This window comes from Pelodiscus sinensis, chromosome 16 (assembly GCF_049634645.1).
Source record: "Pelodiscus sinensis isolate JC-2024 chromosome 16, ASM4963464v1, whole genome shotgun sequence".
Taxonomy (NCBI): Eukaryota; Metazoa; Chordata; order Testudines; family Trionychidae; genus Pelodiscus; species Pelodiscus sinensis.
Genome location: NC_134726.1, coordinates 1,730,197 through 1,745,348, shown reverse-complemented (window position 1 = coordinate 1,745,348; position 15,152 = coordinate 1,730,197). Strand labels below are relative to the sequence as shown.

Below are 15,152 nucleotides of genomic sequence, written 5' to 3'. Positions count from 1 at the left end.
AACGTGTACCGACAGCCCTCTCCCCAGGGTTCCTGAGAGCGCTTTGTCTACAGCCGCGGAGCTCCAGTTCTGCGCCCCCATCCTCACCCACTGGGCCCTGCATTCGCCTGTTCGGACGCCGCTCTGGAAGGAGGAAGCGGAGTTGTTGCTGCGGGGAGGCGGCTCGTCTGTCCTGCTCCTCCCTGTGGCCGGGTGTGACGGACCGGGCCGTGTCTGGGCACAGCTGAGGGCGTCCGCTCAGGGTGAACTGCTCGAATCCGGGGCTCCTTACAGCCCCCGACTGGGGACCTCTCCACACAGGCCACAAACCAGTCCCACAGAGCGCTTCAGCTGCCTGCCTGAAGCCTCCCGAGCAAAACCCCTCCGACACCCCAGCAATATCCGTGCCCCAGATGGCCCCGGGCCTCATACACAGGTGGGGGGTCCTAGCACCCAATCCCACCTACCCCGAACAAGTTCTGTCCGGTTCCAAGAAACCAGCCACAGATCCCTGGTCACTTTACCCTCTGGACCTTACCCACAAATCACGCTGGGCCAATCCTTTAGAATCTATATCTAAAGGTTTATTATTACAGGAAAGAAAAGCATGAGAGTAAGGTTATTAAAGTACAGTACGTTACATGCACCGAATCTCCCAGTTCTTGATGCAGGCTCTAGCAGAGATGTTACAGCTGCTGGTTTAAAAGTTCTTATTGCACATCCTACGATCAGGATGGGTTCACAGGTCTTCCGGGCTCTTCAATCCCTGCAGTGCTGCCTCTGGGATGAAGTGCTGAGCTGAGAACAAAATGGCATCGACCACATGGCCTCTTTATACCCCCTTCCTGGCCTCTTCTGGTCTCAGCCGGTCACCTGGTCCTCAGCCTCACTCTGCTGGCCGCTCTTAGGTGTCCGCCCTCATGCTTTAGGTGTGTCTTTGGGCCATCAAGTGCCATTGTCCCACAGGGCTTCACTAATCAGCCTGTCCATAGCCATGCTCAACCACATTCAGAGAAATATTCAGCTTCCACACAGATTACAGATCTACACACACAGACATTATATACTCACATAAACAGTGTACACAGGATCAGAAAACAATAAGCTCCCATTCAATACCCCACATGGCTCTCTTTCATACCAATTTCTGGGGCCAACACCCCCACGTAGGGGTGCAGCAGCGATCTGGCTGCTTCCCTCCAATTCGGTAATGTGACACCGGGTCCTCTCCATACAGAGCTGGCGGGCTCGTGGGCTGCTTCCACTCCGTCCTGCAGCCGGCGATCGGTTCCGTGCGCCCTGCAGCGGCTCCCTGCGTGCTGCGTCGGACACGTGTGCGGCGGCCGAGATGGGAGCTGCTGTCACTGGGCTCCTGGCTCATTCCCCACCTGCCGGCAGACGGATTTTTCCACCCTCGTCAGCCCTTGATTGTCTGCTCTTCCCACCGCCAGAAGGCTGCCCACAGCTCTGAGTGGGCAGTGACAGAGCTGGCACGCTGCACCCTCCTCGGGGCTGCACTAATGGGATGTGGCGCGGCTGATAGCCGCCGGTCTCGCACAGCTGTGATCGCCTAGGCCCAACCGTGCTAATGGGCAGTTATTCCTAAGGCCGGCAGAGCCGCCCGGGGCTGGTGAGTCCACAAAGCAGGGTGGTCCTGGGAACTGGATTTTGTTGTCCAGATTTAACACAAAAATAAGTCCCTGGTTGCTGGGGTGGGTGGCCTGGGAGCCGTGGTGAGCTCCCAGTGGCCCCCATCCCCCGTGGAGAGTTCCCCACGGCTCCCCCGACCCCGTGGAGAGTTCCCCACGGCTCCCCTGCCCCCGTGGTGAGTTCAAGAGCAGCGGGGAGCTCGTGGCTGGGGCGGCCCCCAGTATTTGTGGATTTCACCTCTTGCGGTGGTGCCAGGGATGCATCCTCCACGACCTGAGCGGCGAGGGTTTCCTGTACATGAATCGTCACCCCTTTGGTGCGTGCCAAGTGCGTTACGGGGGGGGCTCCGCAGAAAGGCGGAATTGGCCCTGGGCCATTTGGAACGGGGTACTCAGTGCGGCGGTGAGCAGGGAGGCTGCTGTGGCCCGAGCTACGTCCGTCCCTGCTGCTAGCTGCGTCTCTTGCAGTTGTGGGAGCCAGACATGCGCCCGGGGAGCCCCTGCGGACTGAGTTACTGTCACTTCTCTCCTAAGGCTCCTCGCCGGGCACACTAGGGCCAGTGGAAAGACTTCCCTTGTCACCGGGCCGGGCTCCGCGCTCCCTGTGCCTGGCCCACGACTCTCCTGCGTTTGGCAGCCCCCGGCCCCCACGGCGGCGTTTGCCCGTCAGTTACACGGTGCCGGCGCCATCAGGGACTGCCTGCGCATTTGCAAAATGAACAAACCACGCCCGTGGGGATGGGCAAACCCATGCAGCTTTCATCCGAGTGGAGCACACTAGTGGGGATGTGTCTGAGATCCGTGGGGCGAGGCTTGTGGTGAGATCCCGGGGCGTCTCGGTGCTGGTGAGTCCGGCGCACTGCGGGAAGACTCTCCCGCGAGGGAGGGGTACCAAGGAACACGGCGATGTGGAGGAGATGACTAGCGCAAACCATGCGTCCCAGCCTCTCCCCCCGATTCCTTCGCCTCCAAGTTGTTTGGGCGTCTCTCAGGATTCCCGGGCAATGGTCCGCTTGTGCGGCTGCTCAGGGGAGTTTCCAGTGCCACCCCGCTGATCAGCAGAGCGCCCACAGCCGGGTGTATGCGTCTCCTGGAGGTGCACGTTGGCATACCTCTCAGAGCACGTAACAACATTTATTCTGCACCTGGGTGGAAAAAATGTGCAGATGGATGCAAAAGATGAGGGAACGTTGGTGTCCAAGTTCAGAGGCTAGTTTGGGGGGAGTTATTGGCCCCCACCAGTTCACACCCCTCTAATCCCAGGTTTGTGTGCTTGGTTAGTGTGAATTGCCCTGTACATCGGGGCGTGGGCGTGGGGGGGGGGTAGTGCGCTCTAGAATGGGTAAGCATTGGTTTCCTTCATGTTAATTGTGATTCCATCCCCAGTTACAGCCTTCAACTAGAGCCCAGGGGTGGGGAGCAGAGGGGCCTTGGCTCAGAGCTCGGGGACGAACACACCCGGGTCCTACTTGGTTGGTTTGTCTCGTAGGTCGCTGGATCGAAAGCTGCAGAGGCCTATGCTGGGAAAGTCCCGGACTCTCCCCAGCATCCCTCAGTCCCCTGTCCTCAGCCGGGCTCCCCTCTTGGACCCCAGGCTGTTCCGGGAGGAGATGCTGGAGCAGAAGCACAAGCAGCACTCGGCCGCAGGCAGTGCGAAAGGCTGCACCGTGCCCTCTGCTGGTGAGTGGCAGCAAATGTCTCGTCTGTGTGTGGGGGGGAGAGGGGCTGTCTGTCTGTCTGTCTGCCTGCCTGCCTCGCGGAGCTTTGTGAGACCCTGACGAGCTTCCTGAGACGCCCCGCTAAGGACCCAGCCGGCCTGGGATCTACCGGCTGGACTGGGTCGCCTCCGTGCCCCTTGCGGCGGGGAGCAGTGCGCCGGGGTCTGGAAACGGAAGGAAGTGGCGTGGCAGTGGGGTGCCGGAGCCTTTTGCCTTTAGCTCCCGGGAGCCGCTGCAGCTGGGGTGCGAAGGGCCAAAGCCGCCCCCTGGCTGGGTCTATGGCCTGGCCCAGCGAGCCGGGGTCCGTCCGGTTCGGCGTGTGCTAAGTGTCTGCAGCACTGCAAGGCGCGCTGTGGTCTGGGTCGCGGCCCTGGCGAAGGAGCCTGTCCCCACAACCCCTGGCCAAGGCCGCGCTGGAGAATTTCCCGCTGCCGGGTTTGGAATGCACCTCGGCCTCGCCTGCCCTGCGGGGCTGGGCCAGGCTCTCCCCGTCAGCTAACGCTGGCTGGCCCAGACCCCGCAGGGCGGGTGGCCTGGTGGGTATCAGCCCCCCCGTCGCTAATGCTGGAGGAGTTGCACAGGGACGCCGACAGCCGCGCAGAATCTGATAAAACCTTCATGGTAGACGAGGCCTTTGCTTTCCCAGCCTTGCCCGTCCTGCCCTAATGCCGCCTAGCGTCACCGGGCCCCAGCACTTCGTGTCTGGGATCGCCGCCCCAGCCGCCTGCACCATGCGGTAGTTCCTGGGTCAGTTGTAGTCTCTGCACTCTGTGCTCGGCCGGGGGAGCTCTAGACTCTGTGCTTGTCTTGGGGGGGGGCCCTCTGCACTCTGTGCTTGTCTTGGGGGGGGCCCTCTGCACTCTGTGCTTGTCCCGGGGGGCGCACGTTGTGCTTGTCCTGGGTGTGTGTGGGGGGAGCTGCGCTCTGCCTGTCCCGCTGGCACGGTGGCTGCCCCGATAGCTGTGTGCGCACAGACGCTCACGAGTGGCTTGGCTCCTTTGGTTTGCACATCTCCAGAAAGGGGGCTCGTGCTGTCTCTCAGCCCCTCCCCTCCGTAGTTCTCCCTGGGCTGGCGGGAGACTCCGATTGCCCTCTGCCCGGCTCAGGGTTGATGGCGGGGAGGGACGTGACTGTCCTGAGGTCAGTGCCCCCAGGCGGACGGCCTGAGGCGCCTGGCACCACGAGTACAGGAAGTCCCGCCCTCCCGAGGGGTTGTGTGGTGGGTGGGTTGGGACTCGGGCGCGTTTTCCCGTGGAAGCCGTGTTCTCCGTGGCAGCGTGGCCCCCAGGCGAGCCCACTAAAGCCTGTTTCCCGCGCCGTGCGTTTGCAGTGGGAAACCGTGGGAGCGGGGGGTTGCGTTTACCCGGGTGCTGGGGCTTTCGGCAAGGCAGGGCTTATGGGAGGAGGAAGGTGGAGATTCTGAAGGGCACTTTGGGGCTTCTCCCGGCCGCCACCTTCGCTCCTGCGGCCAGTCCCAGGCGCTCCGCCAGCCCCGTGGGCTGCACCCAGCAGGCAGTGAGTGGTGTGAGCCTGGGCGCCATAGGAGCGGGGTAGGGGTAGGGGTAGGGTTACCCTGGCGTGACCGTCTGCCGCCTGTGCGAGATGTCACGCTGCCTGGGGAGCACGGCTCCTTTCTCCTGGGCCTCTCTGGCTCCCTTCTCTGTCTCTGGGGGGCCGAGTTCGCTCTGGTCTTCCCGGGGTTCTGCCATGGGGGGGCGTCCCCCTGCGCTCTGTCCTGCCTTGGCAGTAGCTGCCTCCCTCTCTCTGCCGCACTTTGAGGGACCTCCACGCGCTGCCCCTGCCCCGCCTTGGGGGTTGTAGCCCCCTTGGCACTTCCCCTGCCTCCCCCCTCCACGCGGAGCTCTGGTGTGCGGGGTTGGAGGGGTCATTCCAGCCCAGTGGACGTACAGGCTACAAATAACATTGCAGCGGGGGGGGGGGGCTAGTCACTCTAGCCCAGGGTCTCAGATGGACCCTGCCTGAGGCCACCTGCCCCACCTGCCTCCAGGCCAGGGGGCTGTGCTGCTCACCAGCTTGATGACACGACCCTCCCGCCGGCGCCAGGCTAGAGAGAGCTGCGGCGGGAGCGAAGCTCGGTTGGCCCAAGTCCAAAGGAAAGCAGGGGCGGGCGGTCAGAGAGGTCGATTTATAATTGCCTGAGCTGAGATTTGGGCAGGACACGAGCGTGATCTCCTCTCCATTAGCAGGAGTCGCACGGCCCGTGGGCCTGAGTCTTGCCTTTGGCGCCCGGCAGACCCGCGTGGCTTGAGGGACGCGCGTCTCGCCCGTCCAGCTGGCTGGCCAGGCCGGTCCCTCGCTGCCTCCTCCCCAGGGAAGGTCTCTGGGCACTGCCCCCGAGGCTGCCCGGTGAGACGAGGCCTCGCTGTGACCGCTCGGGTTACCCGTCGGGGGCCATGTGCCGCGCCCAGGCCTTGTGCCCGTGGCTGGGTGTGCAAGGGCGGAAGGAATAAATTCTGCAAGAACCCTTCTCTTGGCGTCTGTCCTCGTGCTCGCCTCTCCCCCCACACGGGCCCCCGCCTTGGTGGCGTTAGACGGACAGAAGCTGGCGCAGCCTTTTCGAATTGCGTCTGTGGTCAAACCAAGGCCCCCGCAGCGTGGGGAAGGCGCGGGGGGCATGTCGGTTTCTGACTCACTCCTCTGGAGCGCTTCCTGCTTCCCCCCGAGCAAGGTAACTGCACACTCGCCGCCGGGCCTGGGCGCGGATCAGTGTGTTCACGCCTCGCACGGCTCGGCTTTCAAACACGAGCGCTGCTGCACGAGTGGACGTCTGGAAAGGGGCAGAAGCAGCTTATTATGTTTAAAAGCGGGGGGGGGGAGGGTTAATATTTTAACCTCCCTCCCCCCACACCCATTCTTCCCAGCATTCCAGTGCGTTGCGAGGCAGCTCAGGTAGCTAGCTTCGTTACTGGGCTGGAGGCTAAAAAGCAGGGGCCGAAGAGCGGCCCTGGATTTCTGGCTTATTCCTGCAATCGGTAACTCCCTCGCCCCCCTCGTATTACTGCAAAGGGCCTTGCACGGCCCGAGGACACGCGCTAACTACTTGTGCCCCACCTGCCCTTTTGCTTTGGTGGCTGAAGAATCACACTCCGTGTCTCCCAGCAGCATCGCTTCTGCCCCCAGAAGTGGGTCCAGTAATGGATTTTGCTTCCCTGCCCCGGTGTCTCGTCGGAGGCACAGGGAGGCTAAGGGACTTGCCCGAGCTGTCTGTCGAGTGCTTTGCCCGCACTCCTTTCCGCGAGGGGACACCGTGCACGGAGCTCTAAGGAACGTTGCAGGGAACAGTCCTTTGCTGCCTGGGGGTGGGGGAGAAAACGGCCTGGTCTTCCCATCTCTGGTCTGGCAGCGGCTTTTTCCCAGTCCCGGTTCCTTGGCAGCATCCTCCAAAGCATTGTGCCGGGGAACCCCTCTGGCTCCTGCGGAGCTGCAGCAAATGACACGGGGGCGGGGGCGGGGGCGAGAGTCACCCCGGGCGTGAGAGCCCGGACGGGCCCCCGGGACGCAAGCAGAGAGCGCAGGTTCGGCCTGGGCTCTGATCCAGTGTCTGAATGTGGAATTATTACTGCCCGGGCCTTGCTCCCAGAGCTCCCCACCTGCTCAGCCGTGGCGCAGAGCTGCCAACCCAGCCCCGTGCGCCCCCGCCTTGCCGTCCCGGTCCCGTCTCACGCTGAGTGCCTGTCTCTGTCCTGCAGGGGAGGCCTGGCGGCTGGAAGACGACGGCGTGGGGCCCTCGGGCGGTGCCGTGCCCCAGCCCCAGCTCCGCACCGCCATGGACGAGGCCCCCTTCAGCCACTGCCGGACGCGCTCCTTTTACATGAGGAAGAGCCTGTCTGTGGACAACCACCTGGGCGCCCTCAGCTCCTCGCCCCGCCCGCCCGAGACCAGGACCGATGGCGTCAGAACCAAGCTCCGGAGGCAGTTTGTGAGTACTGTGCCCGCCGGGCGCTGCCCCTCGGCTCCTTCGCGGGTCGGGCCGCTCCCAGCCAGGCCCTCCTCACAACCTCTGACAAGCGTCGGGCTGCCCCGCCTGGCCAGCCAGATGGCAGCAGCGTCACCGGGAGCTTGGCTTTACTGTGGGGCAGGCTGGGGGTGCCGGGGAGCGTGGCGCAGGGCTGGGCGTGGTGCTGCTGGGCAGAGCAGGCCGTGCGTGGGGCGAGGGCCGGAGATGCGGGCGCTGGCCGAGCTGCGCAGGAGGCCAGGCTGCTGGGAAAGGAGGCAGCGGTGCGGGCCGCAGGCACCTGGCAGGAGGAGGCACGTGTCCGGGGCTGGTGTCGTGTTGGGCGCGCTGCGGCCCTGCCAGGAGCGTTGGCAGAGCTGGGTGGCGCTGGGCCCCGGGCTGTCCAGGAGAGGAGGGAGCTGCCCTGGCGTGCAAGGGGTGGGCATGTGGCCGGTCTTTGGCAGTCTTGTCGCTGTTTGCTCGCTTCCATCTACAAGGGGCTGGGGGTGGGGAGCTGGGGCCTGCTTTTGTCGTGCAAAGACCAAGAGCGAGGAAGCAGCCGAGTCCCCCTCCCCCCATGTAAACCAACCCCCACCGCCCTGGCACTGGCCTGGCTCTGACTTGGCAGGGTGGTGGCCGGTCTGCGGCCAGAGGCAGGGGCAGCCGCTGCCTGGGAGCGGGCCCGCAGGAGGACACAGTAGCCAGGGCGGGAGACGGCTGGCACGTTTAAAGTTTAATGGATACCCGATAGGGACAGCCATCCTGCCGCCTCCCTGCCTCATTACTGCCCCGGGCTTGTAATGAGGGGCTCCGGTGACACTCGGGAAAGGCGACACTGCCGAAGCCGGGCCAGGCAGGCTGGCCGTGCGCCGGAGGGGCCGAGCACTGCTCCGCACCTGTGCTGCTTCACCCGGCGCTTTGCAGGCTTCCTCGCTTTCCTCCCCCCGCTGCTCCGGCCGGTGGCATCCCTGCTCTGGCTTCCGCTCTTCGCAGATGGGCCTGGGGCCTGCTCCTTCCCTCTGGCAAGCGCCCCCCAGTTGTGTGCGTCCCTGTGTCGGGTGGGCTGCACAACGCCGTTTCTCGCTCAGCGCGTGGGATGGCCATTCTGACTGCAGCGGGGGCTGCTGCTTTTCCGTGCGGCGATACACGTGGAAACCCGCCGTGAGTTTTTGCGGATGCCTGTTGAGATCCCAGGACTGAGAGCCGCCAGCAGTGAACCAGGTCTCTGGATTGTGCTGTTTCAGTCAAAGGAACCGTCTGGAGCCGGCAACCCTGGGCACCGGCGTGAGCAGTGCAGGATACCTGAGCCGTGACTGGAAGGGCATGTTTAGGGGGAGACCATTCTGCTGTGGGGTAAGCAAGGGGGTCTCTCTTCTCTGCCGCTAGGCCATGCAAGTGGCCCCCTCGGGCTGTGTGCACCCTGCAGCGAGAGAGGAGGGGGTTGTGCCGAGGCTGATTCGGAAACGTAGGAAGCTGTTCCCGTGCCGGAGGCTTTTCTGGCTCAGATCCGTTTGTGCAGAGCAAGGCCCAGTGCGGCGTGAGCAACAGGCCCGGCACGGCCTGTCAAGCAAACCCCTTTCAGAGCCTTGGGGGTGGGATTTCCACGTGCCCTTGGCCCTTGCTCTTCCTGGCTTATGAGCAGGGGGTGGTGCTCAGCTGTGGAGCCATTGCACAGGGTGCTGTGTCTGACGGGGCAGCTGCTGGTGCCCTCGGCCTTCTGTTCCTTCCCGCCGTCTCCCAGATGGGCCTGGCCCTGTTGCCTAGCAGTCGGTGGCCGATGCCAGGGGCACCACGCCAGCCGGGCCCACCCTGGGTGCAGTCCTGCTCCTTATCACACCTTCTGGAGCCTGTGGGCGGGGCCTTTCCCATTGAACATCAGCTCCGGTTGCTTGTTCTGACTCCGAAAGCGAGTTCTTGCGCCTTGTTCCGGGAGTTTCCCGGGGGCGGTTTCTGGGGGGCCTGGTGTCTGGAGCAGGCTGCCGAGAGAGACGTGACTATGAATCCATACCTGGGCACTCGGACGGGCAGAAGTGTGGCGCCTCCCTCACTCCCACGGACACCTGCATCTGATTGAGGGGCTCAGATTTAGGGGTTAGGGCGTTAGCCCAGGATGTGAGGTCCGGGATCAGTCCCCGGCTCTGCCACAGCCTTGTGGCGTCACCTGTGGCAAGTCACTTAGCCCTTCTGAGCCTGAGTCCCTCCCATCTGTGCAGTGGGGAGAACACTGCTGCCGCCGGAGGGAGTGTGAGGCTAAGCCCATTAGAGGGGGGAAGCACGGTGGGATCTCCTGCCGTAGACGGACTAGGGAAGAGCTAGGACACCTGCTTGTGAAAAGTCTTGCTCCCTCCTCCCTCACTCCCCGCCCTGCCTGGTTCGGTCTGTGTCTAGGCCAAGAAGTGCCCTTCAGCACCAGGCAGACGGGACGAGCTCTCGCTGGTGCACACGTCTCTGGCGAGGCTCCCTGATGCCAGCTCCTCTGGCTGTTGGTGCCGCCTGCCCGCTGCAGCCAGTGGGGTCGTTCCCTTTGCTCTCAAAGGGAGCTGCGCTGGGCCCTTCCGGCCGCGGGGCAAGCCAGCGTAGCTGGTTGGCATCGTCCATCCCGGAGCGCATGAGGGGTTTGCCAGGGGTTTTCTCCTCGTTTGCTTTCCGAGCTGCTTAGTACCCAGCAAGGCTCCGGCTGTGTCCTGTGATCTCGATGGGTCGGAGGGGCAGTCGGCCCCTGTGGGGGGCGCGGGAACGGGGAACTCCGGAGGAAACCCAGCTGTGGGATCATGGCGTAGGTTCTGCATCAGCCCAGAGCCAGTGCCAGGGCGGTGGCAGGCGGCATGTGCAGCTGACGGCAAAGAGCCCGACTGCACAGATAGCTACGTCTGGCGTCAGGCTCCCGGTCCAGGCAAGGGTTAGCAGCGACGAGCAGGGGGAGGTCTCGGCGGGATAGTAGGACAAACGATTCCCGAGGCAGGCGGGGAAGTGCTGGGCTGGGTTCCCTGGGGGTGGTTAAGTCCCGGCTGGACCAAGCGCTGGCTGGGCTGATTGAGCTGGGGCTGGTCCTGCTCCGGGCAGGGGCCTGGACGTGATGCCTCCTGAGGGCTCTGCCCGCCCTGGGGTTCTAGGATTGTCTCCACGTTCTGCTCCACATGGTGACGTTAACAGCACTTGTGACCTACCTCCACAGCGGCTGATTGCCGGCTAGGGGGCGTGGCTTCACATCTGCGAGGTCTGCGCTTTGCACCAGCTGTGGGAGGAACAAGCAAAGCATCCGCGGCCAGGAGATGGGTTTGATTTCTCGTGATGGCATGCCTGGGACTTATGAGGGAAGTCCTCTGAACTTGATTGAGTGTTCAGTGTGGCTGCTGCGATCCAGCTGGTGATGTTTAATTGCTGCCTGTCATTCTTTGGGTACGGCAATGCCTCTGCTCCCGTTTGTATCGCCGGGAAGCATCCGGGAGCCTGGCGTGGCTTTGGGGTTGGCTCTGCCAGCGTTGCTTGGGAATGAGGTATTGAGTGGAGAAGGGGTTGGGCAGATGCAACAGACACAGAGGGATACTTGGTCCACTCCTAGTTCCAAGCATTGGGGTAAAACGCAAGCAGAGTCGGGCCTTCCAGCCTCACGGACTAATAGATTCCAAGGCCAGAAGAGGCTGCTGTCTTCCCGTTCTGTGTCCTGTTCTGGGCACCGCATTTCAAGGAGGATGTGGAGAAATTGGAGAGGGTCCAGAGAAGAGCAACAAGAATGATGAAAGGTCTGGAGAACATGAGCTGTGAGGGAAGGCTGAAGGAATTGGGTTTGTTTAGTTTAGAGAAGAGAAGATTGAGGGGGACGTGATAGTCGTTTTCAGGTATCTAAAAGGGTGTCACAGGGAGGAGGGAGAAAACTTGTTCATCTTGGCCTCTGAGGATAGAGCAAGAAGCAATGGGCTTAAACTGCAGCAAGGGAGGTTCAGGTTGGACATTAGGAAAAAGTTCCTACCTGTCAGGGTCGCCAGGCACTGGAATAAATCGCCCAGGGAGGTTGTGGAATCTCCATCTCTGGAGATATTGAAGAGCAGGTTGGATAAATGTCTATCAGGGATGGTCTAGACGGTATTTGGTCCTGCCATGAGGGCAGGGGACTGGACTCGATGACTCTCGAGGTCCCTTCCAGTCCTAGTGTTCTGTGATTCTATGATTCCCCTAGACTGCCCTCCGCCATAGCAGGGCACAGCAGGGGCTCTGCAAGGGAAATTCAATTGGAAGCTCAGTACCGAAGATGGACGAGAGCCTCGAGCTTTCTCCAAAGCGCATGGGCTGGTGTCTGTGTTGCTAAGTAACCTTTGCGCTGCAGTGTGGCCTGGTGGAGGACTGGACCCTGGCGATCAGGGCTCTGGTCCTCGCTCCACCGCTGGCCTATTGGGTGACAGTGGGCAAGTCCCTGCCCTGCTCTGTGCCTCAGGTTCCCCATCTGTATGGGGGGATAACAACACTGGCCTCCGTTAGGAAGTGCGTTAAGAGCCACTGATGAAAACCATGTGATGTCATCTTGTCTAGTCAACTTCTCCGTCAGCCTCCCCTGCCGCTCCGAGGAGGATCCTGCGTCCTTCCTGCCACGCGCCCCGTGGCGTGCACTGGGGAGAAGGCTCAGTTGGTGGGTTTCTGCACCCAGGCCAGGGCTCTCTCTGGAGCCAGCCCGCGGAACATGGAGCCAATCTCACTGCTGTCAGACGTGGCATCCGCTTGGACAGATTATTTTCATTTGCATAATTTGAATTTTAAATTACTTTCCCTTTCCTGTGGCTGCCGTTTTCCATTTTGCTCTTCTGCCACTTGTGATGTGAGTGAAGTGTCGGCCTGGGCGGGGGAGCGAGCAGCCTTTGATGGCTCCAGCAGCTGGCTCTGAGCCGCTCCCCCTTGCAGGGACGGGAGTGGGCTGAGGCAGACGCACAGAGAACCTGCTCTGAGCGAGAGGCCTGCGTGAGGGTTGCTCCATCCAGGTGTCTGCCTTGGAATGGCCGGGGCTCCTGTTGCCTTGTGTGGGGTTCCCAGGGTACGGACCAGGGGCACCACTCCCCCTGGCCCGGGTGCTTTGGCCAGCTGCTCCGCCGTTCTTGGGGAGCGCGGGACCCCGCTGGTCTTTGTGTTTGTGGAGGGAAGAGATCGGGGGCTGGCAGTTCCCCTCAGGCGTCTGGGTGGCTGCCTACCACTGCCAAGGCACCTGAGACCCCGGACTGTGGTGGAGGTTTGTTGAGGCGGGTCTTTCCCTGCCATCCCCGGCAGCTCAGAGTGAGCCGCGGCGGAGCCTGGTAGCTGCCTGTCAGCCCGTGCCCCCATGGCAGGACAGTCTCCTGTGGCCACCTCAGCAGAGCGGCCCAAAGCTGAGTGAGGCCTGAAGCCCGAACACCCCTCGGCCCTCGCAGTGCCCCCCCGGGTGACGAGAGTCCCGCTGGCGCGGCAATAGGGGGAGTTTGCACTGCAACAGCCTGTGCTGTATTTGTTGGGTAGATGCAGCAGGGCCGACAGCCTCGCCAGGCCCCGGGCAAGTTGAGGGGGAGGGGCCCTGCGCCGTACCCCAGAAGGGGCAGCCATCGCTGCAGTGGCTGAGTGTTGCATGGATACGTTAATATTATCTCTATTGCAATTCATGGATACCTAATGGGGGCTTATAAGTTACATGTTCTGGAAATATTTTATACGGTGGGGATATTAAAAGGTATGCAGCACTGTATTGTGTACAGTGATTGGAAGATACAGCACATTCTAGCTGGTGGTGGATGGAACATTCGACATTTCGTACACGGGGCGCTGGAGGGTGCGGGATACCGTATCGAGTGCAGTGGTGGGATGGAACATTCGACATTTCGTACACGGGGCGTTGGAGGGTGCGGGATACCGTATCGAGTGCAGTGGTGGGATGGAACATTCGACATTTCGTACACGGGGCGCTGGAGGGTGCGGGATACCGTATCGAGTGCAGTGGTGGGATGAAACATTTGACATTTCGTACACGGGGGCGTTGGAGGGTGCGGGATACCGTATCGAGTGCAGTGGTGGGATGGAACATTCGACATTTCGTACACGGGGGGTTGGAGGGTGCGGGATACCGTATCGAGTGCAGTGGTGGGATGGAACATTCGACATTTCGTGCATGGGGGCGTTGGAGGGTGCGGGATACCGTATCGAGTGCAGTGGTGGGATGGAACATTCGACATTTCGTACACGGGGTGTTGGAGGGTGCGGGATACTGTATCGAGTGCAGTGGTGGGATGGAACATTCGACATTTCGTACACGGGGGCGTTGGAGGGTGCACGATACCGTATCGAGTGCAGTGGTGGGATGGAACATTCGACATTTCGTGCATGGGGGCATTGGAGGGTGCGGGATACCGTATCGAGTGCAGTGGTGGGATGGAACATTCGACATTTCGTGCATGGGGGCGTTGGAGGGTGCGGGATACCGTATCGAGTGCAGTGGTGGGATGGAACATTCGACATTTCGTACACGGGGCGTTGGAGGGTGCGGGATACCGTATCGAGTGCAGTGGTGGGATGGAACATTCGACATTTCGTGCTTGGGGGCGTTGGAGGGTGCGGGATACCGTATCGAGTGCAGTGGTGGGATGGAACATTCGACATTTCACGCGGGGCGTTGGAGGGTGCGGGATACCGTATCGAGTGCAGTGGTGGGATGGAACATTCGACATTTCGTACACGGGGGCGTTGGAGGGTGCGGGATACCGTATCGAGTGCAGTGGTGGGATGGAACATTCGACATTTCACGCGGGGCGTTGGAGGGTGCGGGATACCGTATCGAGTGCAGTGGTGGGATGGAACATTCGACATTTCGTACACGGGGCGCTGGAGGGTGCAGGATACCGTATCGAGTGCAGTGGTGGGATGGAACATTCGACATTTCACGCGGGGTGTTGGAGGGTGCGGGATACCGTATCGAGTGCAGTGGTGGGATGGAACATTCGACATTTCACGCGGGGCGTTGGAGGGTGCGGGATACCGTATCGAGTGCAGTGGTGGGATGGAACATTCGACATTTCGTACACGGGGGCGTTGGAGGGTGCGGGATACCGTATCGAGTGCAGTGGTGGGATGGAACATTCGACATTTCGTGCTTGGGGGCGTTGGAGGGTGCGGGATACCGTATCGAGTGCAGTGGTGGGATGGAACATTCGACATTTCGTACACAGGGCGTTGAAGGGTGCGGGATACCGTATCGAGTGCAGTGGTGGGATGGAACATTCGACATTTCGTACACGGGGCGTTGGAGGGTGCGGGATACCGTATCGAGTGCAGTGGTGGTTGGAATGTACGACATATTGTTGCACTGTAAGAGCTCCGGGTGTGATTAATCTGTGTGAGTCCAATGAATTTACCCCAGGGATAAATTGGCCTGGTACTTTTTTGGTTCTGCTGCAGAAGGGTCGTGTGGCTTACATTGCCCAGAAAGCCTTGGCAAACGTCCAGCTAGGTATTGTTAGTTCCCTGCACTTCAGCGTGACGGAGACTAAAAGGAAGAGAGACGTGTAAGGGTTGTGCCACAAAGCAAGCAGGCCAAATGAGTAATTGGGGTGACTGAGCAACGCAATAGGTGTCGGGCTGGGACCGAGCACGTGCCGTCCTAACCTTTGCAAAGCCCATTCCTAGCGTGTCTCCTGGGAAGGTAAAACACAAAGGGACATAAAGAAACACACACCAGGCGTCATTTAATTCCACCAAATGGTCCCTGGGCCGACGAGCAGTGACTGAGCAATCTCCTTCATTGACGAGTGTTGTGAAAAACCCCGTCCAAGCCCTTAATAAATTACCCTCCTAATCAATCAAACGGCACTTGAGCCACATAGCGGCGTGTTCCAGGTGGCGCAG

General features: G+C 61.4%; 1 protein-coding gene across 1 annotated transcript in view; it reads left to right on the top strand.

The window, feature by feature from the left end:
• Positions 1–15,152, top strand: part of LOC102446898 (ankyrin repeat and fibronectin type-III domain-containing protein 1-like) — a 256,047-nt gene that overhangs the window by 21,978 nt on the left and 218,917 nt on the right. The window contains exons 2-3 of the mRNA XM_075899031.1: positions 3,118–3,308; positions 7,057–7,286. Coding sequence (XP_075755146.1) covers positions 3,118–3,308; positions 7,057–7,286 — 421 coding nt within the window. The remainder of the gene's footprint in view (positions 1–3,117; positions 3,309–7,056; positions 7,287–15,152) is intronic.